Source organism: Pteronotus mesoamericanus, unplaced genomic scaffold (genome assembly GCF_021234165.1).
Source record: "Pteronotus mesoamericanus isolate MK-2021 breed Mesoamerican mustached bat unplaced genomic scaffold, CSHL_Meso_final contig_90, whole genome shotgun sequence".
Classification (NCBI taxonomy): domain Eukaryota; kingdom Metazoa; phylum Chordata; class Mammalia; order Chiroptera; family Mormoopidae; genus Pteronotus; species Pteronotus mesoamericanus.
Window position 1 is genome coordinate 12,137,671 of NW_026555277.1, and position 17,123 is coordinate 12,154,793.

Genomic DNA, 17,123 nt, shown 5'->3' on the forward strand with positions numbered 1-17,123 from the left:
AATGCATGTGAAATCATCTGGCATACAGCTTATATTTATATGGCTTTATCTGAATTCTAGCAGAGTGTAACATTATTAAATTTTAAAAAAAGACATCTTTGATTGAACTTACATAGAAGAGATAGGCCACTGTCCAGTAGAGTCCTACTGAGTGAACAGACCTCTAAATAGTTCATTTGCATATTTTCCATTGTATTGCTGGCAGAAATCATGCCACCATTTCCTCTTTTTATCCCCAGGATTATTAACTTGCTCATCACCAGTTGGCTGGGTTAATAACAATACAATCCAGGCTCAAACTCTGTTAAAAATATTTTCTAGGCAAATGATCTTAAATTTAACTTTGCAGGTTCAGACAAAATTAACAAGTCAGTGTAGTGAGGCTCCTGACCACCTTAAGGAGCTTTCTAATGGTGCATATATGTCTTTGAGAAGAGAATACTTAATACCATACTATCTGCTAGACAAAAGCAGTTTCTATTCAACAGCTGTCCATCTTCTTATACCCTGGGGAAGGCAGGCTTTCTCTCCAAAAAGTGAAGAGAATATCAATGGGGCTAATCTCTTCAAAGTGCTCAGATCTCAAAGCAATTGCCTGCAGTTGTAGAGTCCCCACCCTCATTATCTCCACAAAAGAAAAATGACCAAAATGCAAAATACTGCCTGCCTTTGAGACAGAAATTCTTAAAAGAATTAAAATAAACATTCACCGGCTCACTTCTAATCTCAACACTTTAAAATTTAATTTATTTCCTTAGAATAAAACTGTATATATTTATATATAAGGTATATATAATTTTACATATGCTGTAGATATACATACACACACATGTTCACACTTATAATGTATATGACTGTTTTAAGGTTGTGATATAAGAGGAATTACCCACTACGGGTTGTCCTTGCAATAAAGTTCTAAAGTCATTGCTTTAGTTCAATTTTTTTTCTGATGCTTCGGTTTTCTATTTCCTATCCAAAGCAATGTTCCTCTAGTTTCACTCCAAATAACCTCAGGGGTAGATTCCCTCTGACTTCTGAGTAATTTATGTTGCTCCAGTAGTTAGACCTTTCCTGACTGCCTAGCTCCCTTCCTTCGCATAACCCCCTCCAAACACACACGTATGCGCCCCAAGAGGAAGCTGCCACCACTATGGGATATAAAAGTAACACTCCCCTCTCTGGGGCCTCATTCAGAAATGAGCACATGACCTATTTCTGAATGAGCTGGGGCTCCTTTCTTCTGAGAGCCACTGGAAGAGGCGGCCTCAGCACTTCCCTGGGTGTTGCCTCATTGCACTATGACCTGTGGAGATGCCAATACTGAGGAGGGCAGAGCAGCGAGTGAAAAAAAGAACCTGATTCCTTGAAAACATCTTGCATTTGCTGAATCAACCAAATAGGAAGTTGGCCCTACCTGTACACTTTCTGTCATGTAAGATAAAAAGGTTCCTTTTCATCAGTTCCAGTTGGGGTTCCTGATTACTTGTAGCCAAAAGCGTCTTCACCAATACATTAATCAATAAACAGGAATAACCAAGAACTCTTGGAAAAATTATATTAATTAAACGGAACTTAATTTACCTAGTATTAAAGCATACAACAAAGAAACACAATTCACATAGTGTAGAACTGGCAAGCTATTTGAAAGAAAAATTAGTGGAGTGAGGTACATAATCTACTAACAAATCCTAGACCATATGTAAAGTTTATTATATGCATATTACATAGCACAGAGTGTATCACAGTGTCATATTTCACCTAAATGCTGCAGGAAACATGTTTGAGATTTGCATTTTCTCACATATTAGGTCCCATTCATCAACAAATTCTGCTGACTGTCCTCAAATATTTGATGGCATTTTAACAATTTCTGGTCTGTCAGCTATGTCCCCTGGCATAAACAGGGTGGGGAGGTGCAATTGACACATTTGCCCCGCTGGGGACGAGTATTTGATCGCCGATGTTTAGTGTTTAGAACTAATTGCGATAAGTATAGGGATAATAAAAAGCAGACCTTCTTTGGGATGGTTTTATTGTTATTTTAATTTTTCTGCAGACAGTGCACCCTACTTACAGATCCCTGAAGGCCCACCCTTGGTATGTCGCTTCCTTGGCCGAGTTCTTTATTTCTGGGTCATAACAGGGATATCCCCCCTGTTCTCTCGGTTCCCACTCTTGCTCTGGATAGAGTGTTGGTCTACAGAGTTGTCGACTTGGTTTTTATTTGTTGGCTTGATCTAATGTAAATAAAATTCTATTCCCTCATTGCTTAAAATTGTCCAATTTCCTCATGTCCTACTCAGGTAAAATTCGATCTCTCCACCATATTCGCTGAGGCCCTTCACCGTGTAGCTCTTGCTTACTTCTTCAAAGTCACGTCATGCCAGCCTCTGCATTCTTCATTCTGCTCTTGTCACAGGCATCTCTTCAACCTGTTCTGAGTCAAGCTTTGTCTCCTTAAGCCATCTTCCTAGTGTGTTCTTTCCCAAGGCCTATGCATGACGTCACATCCTCACTTCATGCACTGCAGTTTGTCAGAGGTCCTCCCTGAACAGCTTTTATCAGAAATATCGACTCCTCACCCTTTCACTCTTATTACACTTACTATGGCTCTATTTATCTAATACCATTTGTAGTTTGTGTGTGTGTGTGTGTGTGTGTGTGTGAGTGTGTGTAAGAGAGAGAGAGGGAAAGGGAGAGAGATAGAGAGACAGAGAGGCAGGAATATAGCGAGTAATATTGTAATAAGTATATATGATGTCCGATGGGTACTGGGTTTATTGGGGTGATCACTTAGTAAGTTATATAATATCCAATCATTGGGTTATATACCTGAAAGTAATAAAATGTATGTCAACTCTAATTGCAAAATTTTTTAAAAATTAAAAAATAAAATAAAAAGTGAGGAAAAGATTTAATTAGAATGTAAACATGGGAGGTCGGAGAGTTAATCCTTTTCACCATTTTATATAGATTATCTTCTAGTGCTTACATAAAACATAACAGGTGCTATTTTGTTATCATCATTTCATAGAGGCAGAAGTTTAGGCATAGGGACACTGAGAAACATGCCCAAAGTTAGAGAACTAAGAAGGGGTGAAATCTGGATTCAAAGTCAACCACTGTCATTCTGGAGGCTGTTGCTTTTAACTGCTCTATGGCCTCTGAAATTAATGAAAATGAAAAAAAGTCCAATATAAAGTATAAAATACTATATTATTAGAACACTGTAGGATATAAGGTTGGATGTGGAAGATCATTAGGAGATATATATATATATATATATATATATATAAAGTGTAAAACACTATATTATATATATTTACTATTTTTAGGAATACATATAGGATTTTTACTGTAACATACACAAAATTTAAATTATATCTAATTATATAGCATAATTTTACAGTTTCATAGGAAATATATGATTTTTATTCTCTAATTTGTGTGACTTCATATGATTTATTTTTCTTTTATATATGTTCCATTTTGCTTTTTTGGAAACATCAGCAATAATCATATAAAACATTTAGAATAACAAAAAACACAAATATAAAATATAATGCCTCTTGTGGGCATAGAAAAGGAAACTGAACGTTACTGTGCTTTGATGGCATCAGTAAAATGCTCTTTCCTTTCCTGCTCAAATTTGGAAAGTCCTGAGAAGTAGACATAGGAACTATAGGGATAGAGATCAAAATATCACCTTTAGTGTTATAAGGGTGAATTTAAAAAGATGACATGAATATGCAGCCTCAATCAGTGTCCTGTTGCCATGTCCTAACTGTTGCCATAATGAATTACCCCTGCCGCCAAATACTGGCAGAGTCACAAAAAACTGAGGCTCCTGCTATTGGGGTGGACTGCTGAGAGCGGTGGATGGAAGAACCTACGTGATCCGAAGACAGATTTTCCCAGGGAAAGGGTCGCTGGGGAATTTACTTAGCGGAGCTTGCTCGGTTCTTTCTGAACTCTTCAGTTAAGCAAAACGCTCCTTTCACAGAGGGAGGAAGGCAGGAAGGGCTAAAAATATTCAGTCCCTTTTCTCCATGCCACAGTGAAGATTAGAGGGACTGTGTTAACCTCTCATGCATAAAATACCACCTTTCACTTGGTTTCAGATTAATCTTTATCTGTCCTTCCTCTCCTTCCTTTCTGGGTCATTTTGGGAGGAGATCGGTAGGACTTCAGGTTGGATGTAGGAGATCATTAGGATTAATTTAGCCAACTAAAATAAGTTAAAAAGTTTCCATTTCATTGTTTTGTACCAGTGTGACTAATTTGCATGTTCTTTTTTCTCTTTCATGTACAGAATTGTTTTTTACTTTATTTTATTTATATTGAAAATTACATATTTACTTGAGACAATTTAGAACAGGGAAACCCCCTCACAGACAGTGCCTGCACACATCCGGGTGGCTGCGAAGCCAGCTTTCCCTGCGCATCAGCCCGCCAGGGTCCTGGCGGGAAGCACGGGGTGCAAATCCTGGCGGACGTTTTAAAGAACTGCCTAATGAAGGGACTATTTACAGAGGGGGAAAAAGTAAAGGAAGAAATTTTAAAAATAAATACACTAATGAGGAGCATTGGGAAGTGAACCTATACTAGGCTTAAACAGGCCAAGAGTGGCAATAACCTCAGTGGATGCTGGCTGAGAACGAGAGCCTAGCAGTGGGGCTGCCTGCAGACACTGCAGCTGCCGGGCTAGGCGACCATCACCGCAAACGCGTGCCGGGTGGGAGCAGAGGAGTCAATGCTCCCACCTCTTCTCCAGCCGCTCCCTTCCTGTCAGCGCCTCTTATCAGTCAATGACAAACATAAGTGAATAGACCAGTCAGCTTATCCAGGGAACAGAGGAGGGCAGAGAAGAATAGAAATGGATGGGGGGGGGGGGGCGGGGGTAGAGACAGTGGAGAAACATACGCCTGCTGATCTGTCAGTCTATCTGTCTATCTATCAATTCATTTTAAAATCACGTCCTATACTCTGTCACTAGCTTTATCTTCACCAGGTGTCATAAAAATCTATCTTTGTACTTAATTATATACACATTGATGACCTTTTCATGGCCACATGGTATTCCATGGTAGGAGATATTTAAACAAGCCTTACTTATTAAGCTCACACAGTTAATTTATTTTCAAATGGTTTTCAGTTATTATCTTTTTATAATTGACAGTCAAAGATGCCCTTTTGAATTATTTTTGAGGATGTTTTTATAATTAGTACAAATAATGCTCTCTTTATTTTATCATTCAACACAAAATGAGAATGTCTAATAATTTTGTTACATGAGAAAGCTAATTCACTTTGAATTGTAGCAAATATAGCTTTGTTAACACACGCTCTACCTTCATTACTGAAAATAGTAGAGTGATATTTTAACCTAGTTGACTGAGATGTGATGGGGCTATTGAGTACTACCGCCAACACAATATTCACTACATTATAATCAATTGACTGCTTCAAACTTCAATGTTGTATCAAGGCTCCCTTATCAGTAGAATGTTTAATTGAGACCACAACTTCAGAAAGGGAAAAAAGACAAAAAAATTATACTTTGGGTCTAAGGAGAAGACTGGAGGTAACAAATATAGAACTATGACCTAGTTCAACTATCTCAAAAAAATCGAATGCCAATTAAATAATAGTGTAAAACACTTTAAAAGAAAAGTCATTCTTGATCATGAAAACCCCACAGGACTAAACATTAGAAAATATGCTGGTGAAATAAATAATATTAAAACCGATAAATTATTATACAAGTAAAGGGTTTTATTGCTAACAGGTCTCCCATGTTGAGATGAAGTCGCTAAGCACTCTTCCTCATTGCTGCACCATTCCAGAATGTTTAGCAAAATACTACAAAATTCCCACTGATACAATTTTCCCTCCACATGAAAACACTTTCCTCATGTAAGCTTATACAGATGTGAATATCATCAAGGAAATCCTTAGAAGCAAATGAAACTAATTTAATCATAAAAACATTGCTATTATCCATGTCAAATGTCTCTGTGTAAGCATCTGAATTTGGAGGGGACACAGTTAAGTGCATAGCATAATTAAATGTTGATAATGAGATTTCTGCAAGGACTATAAACTAGTATAGCAATTCTGAAGGGCAATGTGACAGTGCCTAGTAAAATCAAATAACGTACACTCCATGGCATAGCAAGTCTATACCTGGCTAAACAGCACAGAGAAACTCTCACTCACAGAAGCCCTATATAAAGATGCTTAGTGCAGCATATTGTGAATAGCAGGAACTCAAATGGATTTAGGTGCCCATCGCTAGGTACAGTGGAAAAATAAAATGATGAGTGCAATGGAATACCATCCAGAAGACAGAACTGATAAACCTGATAGACATACATATTAATATGGGTAAAGCTTAAGAACATACTATAGAAAAAAAAGCAAATTGAATGGAATGTGTAACAAAATATAGCTTTTAGAAGTCTTAGATACATGCATATACAAAAAGATTCTATAATTCCTCAAAGACATCTGCAACTCTAAGGGAATGTATCAAAAATATTTAAAAACTTCCATGGAGGATGGGAGTAAATGAATGTAGGGATGGGGCATGAAAAGAGAATAATAGTAAAATCTGATGATTACTGTCAATTATTTGCTGAGTAATATGATTAACTGAGTTCTTCATACATTAGGAAGAAAAAGAGGGGAGAGAATAAGATGAAGAGAAAGGAGCTAAGTGAGAGGAGGAAGAAGTTGTGGAAAGAGGTAGAGAGTGGAAAAGAGAAGCAAAAGCAGAAGAAACATCACTATTACAATTAAATTTTGATAAGCATAAGTGGTTCCTAATGCAACACTATGAAAGATATAGTGAAAGGATAATAGAATAAAGCAGAGCAATCAAAACTTCACATTAAACTGAATCCATGAGGACAGACATGGGTAATTTATGGAGTGAACATAGGGGTGTCATCTCTTTCCTCCTGCTCCTCATACAGCTATGAGATGTTCTTTACAAATTACTTTCTGATGTTACAGAGAACATATTACAGGTGGAAGAGTTTAATTTACAGTTTTCCCAGTTATTACCGGCAGATTCATGCCTATTTCTTCAATTTACTTTGTAATATATTTTTTTCTATCTCTACATCATTAAATCCCAGGATTTAGAACAGTACCTGGAAGACAGTATTGTTACACTAAATACTTGTCAACTTAATTAACATAACTTCCACCATTAGACAAACAAAAATACAAAAGAGAGAATGATAAAATTATTGGATGGAAGGCATGGGCTGAAGTGTATACTTATCATTCAGAGATGTTTATCAAACTCAGTATTGTAAAACATTTACAGAGTATTGATTTTTATAATACCAATGCCATGTTATTTCTTTCAAAATTTTTTTTCTTTTGGTAGTAGAGTGCATATAAGGGATGCTGTGTGAAGATGATTTTAAACTATTTTTATTTATAATCTTATATTACAATTGTGAAAAGATACTTCTGAGCTCAATCGTATTTGAGTAAATCATATTTGAATATTGTTTGAAATTTAATTTTAGATAAGCATAACCCCAAGCTATCCTAAGTGCCAACTGTGCAGGCTCCGTCTCCAGCAGTGGCGTGCTATTTGTTCTGGATTGATTTGCACATATGTTAAATGGCAATTCCTCTTAAAGGATTATTCTATTAAATAGTATCAGTTTGGCAGACTAAGGATGATAACCTGTATAATTTTGTATATAAGGTCTATTAAAAAGAAGACAAATGCTTGGGCTACTTGTCTTTGGACTATGAAGTGACTGCAAATTTTCCCCATATTAAATATTAATCTAATAAACTATTATATGCTGTTAGGTTAAAATAATGCATTACTCTTAATACCATTACTTTTTGTACCTTAGAAAAACTCAAAGATCTTATTGTCTTATTTCTTTATATAAATGCAGTTTTTCTTGATTAATAAATGTATAAAAATGTCATATTTCAAAATGAGCTATGATAGCATGTGCATGTAATTTTTGTTATATCCAAAAACATACAGTATAGCTAATTATATGCACTGGAATATTTTATTGCCTAGATGATATTAAGATATAGTTAGTCATGCAACTTATTTCTCACACTTGATATAGAGATACAAATTATTTTTAACTTTTTAATTCAAATGTTGAAAAAGAATTTGGTATTACCATATTGTTATATACATATAACTACTGATTATGCATTTGAAAAATGTTTATCACATTAATACTATAAAATAAATTTTCATTAAATATGAAGACATTGATTTTGAATTTGTTATTATTTGAAAATTTTCTAGATTTAAATTGCTTATATGTAAGTATGAATATAAACTTTGTAATGGACTTCCAAGGAGATGCTTTATTTATATACAAAAGTATTTTTCACCACCTTTTGCTCATCCATGCCTGTATTACGAATATAATTCAATATAGTACTACAATAGAGAGCTAAGCAACAACTAAAACTACACTTGTTTTAAAAAATGCTACACGAAAGTGAGAAATTAACAATATAATTGTGACTTCTTTGTAGCATTCAGGTAACTGCAGCTGTAGTAGTTGATTGCACCTGCCTAATGCTGTACTTTGTGCAACTAAAAGTTATCTCCTGCTCTGATTCAACCAGAATGGGTCGAATTCTTACTATCTCATTTGGTTCTACAAGAAGAGTCTGGTCAAGTCACTCATTTATTAAAATGTGGAACTTATGCCTTTTTAAATTTTTTGGTCAAAACCCCTGTTGAAACAAACTGAATGTGTGCAAGAATTGAAGTTTTGTATAGCTGAGCAATATAGCTGTCATTTAAATTTGAGGCTCACTTTCAAAATAATCTTGATTTTTATATTAATTTGTTTTTCCCCTTTTGATCAAGGAAAAGTAGAATGTTTTACTTACATTTTGACATTTTATTTTCATCTTTTAACTACTATAAAAAGCATTTTAGTTTTATTTTATTTTTATTTTTTTGTCTCAGGATATCATGTCCTAATGGTCACAAAAAAATAAAATGCACTATTTAGATTGCAAACCCAGTTGATGAAGTCACCTGATTCAAATCTCTCATTTTAGAGATGATAGAGTTGAGGTCAACAGAGATTAACTGTCCTGCTCAACTTCATGTTACAAATCATAAATGAACAGCAATCTTTATTCTTCAGAGGCTCACTTTGTGATTCACTCAAATGTCCTTTGCTGACTCATGAGCTGTGAATAATTTATGGATGTCTCTGCTAATTCAATCCAGACTCAGATATTTGGGAGTATTAGGGATATTAATTAATTATGCTTAAAACTGTAAAGACAATTCCAAAAGGGAGGCTTAATAGTTTGTGCAACGATGTTGTCATTAGCATAAATATACAGCCTTTCAAACAATATCTGAAAGGACCAAGACTTTATTACATGTATGCATTCTGATATTTTTGAAAGTCAGTAACTTCTACTTATAGTAACCTGTCAATTTATACAATTCATCTGCACTTCAGTTCTCAGAATTGATGATCCATTATTGAAAAAATGGTCTAAATACTTACAGGTCATGTATTTTCATCAATAAATTGGAATGAACAGTAGGCAATCACAAATGGTTTAGACATAACACTTTGTATAGCTATATTATCCCTGAATTAATATATCTTTGGTCAATATACTTTTAATGAAAGTTTCCATGGTGCCCCTGCTATTATTAGAATGTTGTTTCTCATATTTTTCATCAGATAAATAAAATTGCTTCTAACACAGGAGATAGTATGAAAAAAACCAAAGAGGGGGAAATTACACACACACACACACACACACACACACACACACACACACACACACACACATTATATAACAGCTCCTATGAGTCTCTAAAATTTTTCCTTTACAATTTTCTAGAGCTAAAGATTAAATGAAATGCAACCCACTTTCACAGAACTGTACAAATGTGTATATTTATTAATATACATGTGTAACTGAGGATCTCAAAACTCTTTAGAATGGAAAAAAAATAGAACCACACTCACTCCAGGGATGATTAAAAAAGAAAGCCCTGTGCCCAGTTTCTAGAGTATAATATACCTGGTACTTTGTTCCAGGTATTAGTCATAGACTCGGGTCTGCAAGGGAAATACATAATCTGATTTCCTTACCTCCTCCAGTTCCTTTTTCCAGTATCAAAGAGGCCCATATTCTACTCTAGAACAAAGTAGTTTTGCATGTACAATACAGCCTATCAAAAAGGAGATAAATAATGAGATTATAAATAACTGAGCAGGGTTATCCGGTCACTTCTTCGTCTCTTTCATTGTATCCCCTTTTGTTGTGGCTTTTTTTAATTAGGAAATTAAGGTGGTAGGAAGGGCTTGCTTGTAGGAGAAGCAACTTAGATTGGCTCTGCCATATGCCTTAGATGATGAAAGAGGTCAGGTGTTTTCTTCTATTCTTTCAGTTTCTGATCAGGCTGGGGCTTAAAATAAATGGCAGAAAGAGGGATGCTGTAGGTGCTCGCATAATCCAGTCCTGATTACTTTGATAAGAATTTATATTGAGGTTTGAGTTAGAGTTCCAGGTCCCATTAGGAATATATAGGCACTTAGGATACCCCCTTGAGCATAAGACACATAAAAACTTGGCAGATAATACAGTAGTAGGGCTATTGTCTTTTCCTTTCTTCTTCCAGAGACAACAAATTGACAACTTGTGACAGGAGTCTGTGTCTTAGTTAGCTGAGTCAAACACTGTAAAGTGGTCATGAGTGGGATTACTTAAATATTCATAGAAAATGAATCATTTCTCCTAACAGATCATATATCAGTATGAAACTGAATATCGTTAGTAAAACAAGAGGCAGTATAACATAAATTTTAATTCTAGTCTCTGGAATTAGACACCTGGCTTTTAATTCTGACATCATCCCATTTGACTAGCTAGCTGTCATAGGGCTTATGGTTAACTTTTTGTCCCAGTATTCTCATCTGCGTAAAGGGGAAAAACGAAAAATCTCACTGAGCTGGAGTAAAGACTAAATAGGTTTTTACATGAGCCAACTTAGATGGTTCAATAGACATCACTGAAGGGACTCGGTCCAGAGTGTGGGTTGAGGCTGCCTCTCTGCCTCACCACTGAGGTAATTAATACCCTTCTGAGCGTGCTACTTCGGCAACTTATTTTTTTCTGTAAAGAGGCAGATATTAAATATTTTAGGCTTCGCAAGCCATATGGTCCCTTTTGCAAATGCTCAGTTCTGCTGCTGTCATGTGAAAGCAGCCTAAGACAATATGTGAATGAATGGGGGTGGCTGTGTTCCATTAAAACCATGTCTGAACATAGGTCAAGCTGGCCCGTGGGCAGTAGCATTTGGCAATCCTTGCTCTACCTACTGTCCTTTTGAATTCCAAGATTTTTTTTTTTACTCTGGTTGATGGGGACACAAACTATTCCTAGGTTTGGATGAGTCCGGGGGAATTTTCCTTTTAGCTCTTCTGACAGACTTTTCCCTGGCCTTAGGTTATCAGATACTGATTCCTATTCAGCCAGAGACCAGCAGGGATCTTCTGCAAATCCTGAGCTTGCTCTCCACGCTGCTTTCTCCGGTCCTGAAGCCTGCCCTGCAAACTCTAGTTGCCTTGGCCTCCCTGGACTGCCGGCTCTGTCTCCTCTGCTCTGGGAGACTGCCGGGTGTCCCTCTGCTTTCTGTCCATCCTGAATTGTGTTCTAGAAACTTCTCCGAGCAGTATTCTGGGGCCGTCATAGGGCTCATCTTATTTACTGTCCCTCTCTCAGGTGTAACTGTCTTTCATTGCCCAATATCGGATGTCTGAAAAAACAAGGTTTTATATATTTGGTCTGTTTTTTAAAAAAAAAAATATTTTTAGTTGTTTCAGGTAGTAGTGTAAATCTGATCCCTGTTTCTTTATCTTGGAAGTGGAAATTCCAATAGGTTTTCATTACTTCATATATGAGGCTCAGAAATATTTAGAAATTTCACCAAGACCATTCAGCTTGGGAGTATGGCAGACAAAATTCAAAAACAGGACTCTAACTTCTTAATGAGTGCTTTCCCTTTTACGCCACACTACTTCCGTCAGAACGAATTAACTACAATCTGCCTTTTATACACAGAACAATGAACTGAAAAGCCTTTACTAACAAAATCAATAAAACTAATTTGAATGAAGATTTTTGTGGGTATTGTACTATATTTTGAAAAATTTTGGAGGGGTCTTATATTTCTTGTATCTTCCAATGGGATGATGCCCGCCCTCCCCGCACCCCACCCCACCCCAATTTTATAGCATTTTCATTGTGGTTCTGCTTGTGGAGAATATTTAGGTTTTTTTCCAAAGAGAGGGAAACCTTGCCCATTTTGACGATCTGACACTGATTAGTTCTCTACTGGAAGGTCCTCATCTGGCTCAAACTTTAGCTCCTGCATTTAACTAGGGATGTGGCTTTGCAAACATGCTGGAATTACTTTTGACAAAGGAGAGAAATGCACGCACTGCCAAACTACATAAACATGAGGAAGTGAGAAATGTGGAAGAGTAAGTATAAATTCTCACATTTCATTTTTATTACTTTACACAATTCTATTTCACATTTTCTGAAATTGTAATAAATTGTTGAATGATAAAACATATGGCATCTGCATATTCCAAGTGAGAGATATTATTTAGATAGTAAATATTTGCAGAAATGTGTAGCATTATATTACCAGGAGGCTTTCTGTGTAATGAGAAAGGAACACTTATCCTTTTACAAATACATGAGTTACAAATATATACTAATATATGTATATATCTGTAAACACTGATAATATGTCACAAACAACGTATTTGCAAATAAAACATTATGTAAATAATACTATGCCATATGCACCTCCTCTTTTAAATGTGTGAAAAGCAGGCTTCTTAACAGCAACAGAAAAACCAGACTCTAGATGGTGATTCATACATCTTTAAATTTTTTATTTTAATTACATTGTATATGTAATGTTATAAACAACTTTACTTCTGAGATAACCATTTAAATTATTTTTAATATTAAATGAAAGTGAGCTTTGAGCCTGGTTTCCTTAATATTTATTCATTGGTGTTTATGTTTTCACTAGAAACCTATACTAGCACACAATCTTAGGCATCTTATTTGCACACCAGTGTATACATACATTTTTCTCTCATCCCTGAAATGAATGGAATGGCTTCCTAATACCCCTTCTAGCTAGAATATAACATAGTAGGGGACTATATGAGGATGTCCACATTATAGGATATACATTATCCTTTCAAAACACATTTGAATAGTGTAAGAAATGATCTCCTCCATGGGGAACTTTATTTTGGGGAGATTAAAAAATTTTCTTAAAGTATTAAAAATGATGAATATCTAAGGCTCTAAATTATAATATATACTCTTTTACTATGCCACTGGTTTTCAAATTTTTTTTCAAAGATATATTTTTAAAATGATACACTATAAGTAATTGCAATTTTAAAATAAAGTAGTATTTTATTAGCATACATTTATTTTTATAAATTCAAAATGAAGCATTTACACTTGAAGTTAATAATGAGGCAATTCTGATATACATACAAATTTGAAGTCAAATGTTATGAATAGCAATTTCAGCCTTTTAATGAGCTCTACCCCAATTTATTTCTATACTGTGTTGAATTTGCAGTGACAATAAATCCCTTGTTTATAAAGATAAATCATCGTATATGGAAAGAGTTCTTTTAAACAGAACACCTCATAATCTCAAGAAGCTCTTAAATTGATCCAGAAACATAAAATATGATTAGAATTTTTGTTTGCATAATAGTTTAGAATATTGAACAACTAACATTCCTGATGTTAAATATTTCAAAGTGCTATCAGTATTTCCATATGTATGTTATAATATTATGGGGATATTACACATATGTTTTTAATGATCATTTCTCAGGTCCAAGGACATAGCTAAAGTAGCAGACTAGAACCTGTCTCACAGTTAAGCTGTGACAAATAATTTTTAGGTGTATATAACTGCACAATTTAATTCTGTCAGAATTTCAACCTGGAAACGTGAGCTGGCACAACTTAACTAATGTGAGACCTCAATAAATGTTAATTATTGTTAATAGTATCCATACACTCATTTTTTAAAAAAAATGACCCATATATGCTTGTATTGGCTTGTCACTGGGAATAAATAAAAAATATGTCAAGCAAATGTATATTTTGAGCTTTTTCAGTTAGATTTGATTTTACCCTCCTAGTCTAAATATTTTCATGATATAATTTTATTGTACTTTTCTTTTAAAGAATCTTCCTGAATACAGATTAAAAGAGATCTATCCACCTCTATTCTTATTTTGATTTTGTTTTGCTCTTGACTTGCATTTCTTTACTTTGTTAAAATGAATGTAATTTCTAGTCTTTGACTTTGTGATTTTCACCTCTCTGTTTCTGCTCTCATTTGACCTTGTGTTTTGCTCTCCCTTGGTCTTCCAACTTCTAATATATGTCAACCTTTTTAAATGACTCTTCATTTAAATGACTTCTCTCCCGCAGAAGCACAACTTTCTTATTAGCAAATGAGAAAAAGGCTTATGACATTCATTTCTCAAACAGATAGAATGAAAATTAATGATAGTATGTTTTCTAAAGAAATAATCAAAAGGATGGAAAGGTCAGGTTGAAATTATATTCCCTCAAGTTTTCAGTGTTTCAAATGTGCTCACCTATGTTCAACACAGTACTATTCATGGTGGCCAAGACATGGAGACAACCAAAATGACCTTTGATACGGGATTGGATAAAGAAGATGTGGTACATATATACTATGGAATACTACTCAGCCATAAGAAAAGATGAAATACTGCCATATGTGACAACATGGATGGACCTTGAGAATATTATGTTAAGTAAAATAATTCAGTCAGAAAAAGCTAAGAACCATGTACTTTTACTTACACATGGGATATAAAACAAAAACTCAGAGGCACAGGCACAAAACAGTATGGTGGTTACCAGAGGGAAGGGGTTAGGGGCAGGGTAGAGGGTAAAGGGAGCCAAATATATGGTGATGAAAGAGTATTTGACTTTGGGTGGTGGGCACACTGCAATATACACATCATGTGTCATGGTAATGAAACCTATATGACCTTATTAACCTATGTTACCCCAATAAATTTAATAAAAGGAATGAATGAATGAATGATAAACCTATATATTCTTACTAGTCAATGTCATCCCAATAAATTTAATTAAAAAAAACCCAAAATTATATGCCCTCAGATTGATGGAGTGGTTTCATTAACAGAGCTTCTACTTTATACTCTTTGCCTTTTATGTTCCTTACCCTTCTGCCCTTGGTTCTTGTGCTTTCATATTAGTGAATTACCAAGACTATAACAGTCATGGAGAGAAAAATAGGTTTGATGTTACCAAGGGCTTTAAGATGATATTGACTTGTATGACAATAAGATAGATACTATATTTATTTAAAATCAGGTTTGCCTGAATAAGCATAGAGAAGAAATTTTGGGATGTATGACAAAGACAGTAAAAAGGAAGTGGCAACATATTTAATAATGACAGTAAACTAAATATCACTTATTAGGTTTATAGCATTTCAAAATTCAAGGACAAAAATACTTAGATGCTAGCTTATGATAATAAAAAGGGATTTAAGGATGTGAAAATGTTTATGAAAACCAAAATAAAACATCTTTAGCACTACGATGTCAAGGCAAATTTTGTATATCAAAAAGTACAAATTGAAATTAGTAGGCTGTCATATTATAAAATGAAATTCTCATAGTTGGGGTCTTTTATTCTCTACAGAACTTAAAAAAACATTTTTGAATTCTATTGAACCATAAACGTCTTAATGGCTAAAACATTTTCAAAAAGAAGCCATTGTTATTATTTTGGTTCATATACTAATCTGTAACAGGAACATACTTAGAGTATTCTAGATTTCAGTTGTGTGATAGAAATATCATGAAACCAGGCTCACAAAACACACAATTGTCTCATGTCTCTATAATCACTACAAACTTTCTAGAATAAACAATTAATATGGGATTTTTAAAAAATAAAATATCATATATATTTTTTCACTTAAAATATTTATTTCTACAACTTGGTCTATCCACCACAAATTAACTATCAAAGAATTTAAAAATTCTCAAACCTTAAAGTTTAAAACATGTATCACACTAGCAAAATAAAGTTATATTACTCAATAACAGATGTATTTTTAACTTAGAAAAGCCTGTCATTAAAGATAAAGATGTAACTGTAATTTTAACTTCCTAAATAGACCATTAGAATTATTATGTAGTTGTTAATATCAGCTGTTATAGTATTTATCATCATCGAGGAGGAACTATTTAATCAGATTGATAATGTTTATGTTATTTCGTAAAAAAATTTGTTCATAAACAAATAATAATATTACAAAATGCAGAGCACATAATTGCAACAATATAATGAATATATTTCAAAAAAATTATAAAATCTAGAGAATCTGGGGTAGTTTGGCAAATTTTTATGAGACTAAGTTATTCCATTGAAATTTTTTAATTGTATCTTGCCAAATTGTTGTTGTTCTTTACTCTCAGCCATTTTGCCCTCAGAAAAACCAACTTCTTACCTTAGGTGGTGATTCTAAGGAGCATAGGCTCCAAGGTTTTGCATGGCACTGCTAGGAATTTGTGTTATATACAGTAGCACACACTTACCTCCTCTATTTTCTTCCTTTACTCATATAATAAATGCAATTGCTTCCATAATATGACATATGATACAAAATATAATAAAATATAATATATTCTAATATAATAGTATGAACAGAAATTTACATAGGAGAAAACTAAAGCAGAGATAGAAAATAGCTTCAGAACAAATATTAAAGTTGTTAGACTGGTCACAAATATTACACAAAATCCTACCTGATGAGTCAAAGTTCACCTCATTGCCAGGACTTGGGCCTATATCAATGGACACAATCGGTAAGAGTTTGCGGAAGTCCCACAGTTTTGTAACTCCACAGGAATCACAGGATGCTATTATGTGACCCTTTAAAGTGTATAAAAAAAGAAATGTGTATACACATATATTACATATATACAAAAATATATAGT

At 34.3% G+C, this 17,123-nt stretch overlaps 1 protein-coding gene across 1 annotated transcript in view; it reads right to left on the reverse strand.

Moving 5' to 3' along the window:
• SPAG16 (sperm associated antigen 16) overlaps positions 1–17,123 on the reverse strand; it is a 758,894-nt gene that overhangs the window by 198,952 nt on the left and 542,819 nt on the right. The window contains exon 15 of the mRNA XM_054585688.1: positions 16,932–17,058. Within this exon, the coding sequence (XP_054441663.1) occupies positions 16,932–17,058 (127 nt within the window). The remainder of the gene's footprint in view (positions 1–16,931; positions 17,059–17,123) is intronic.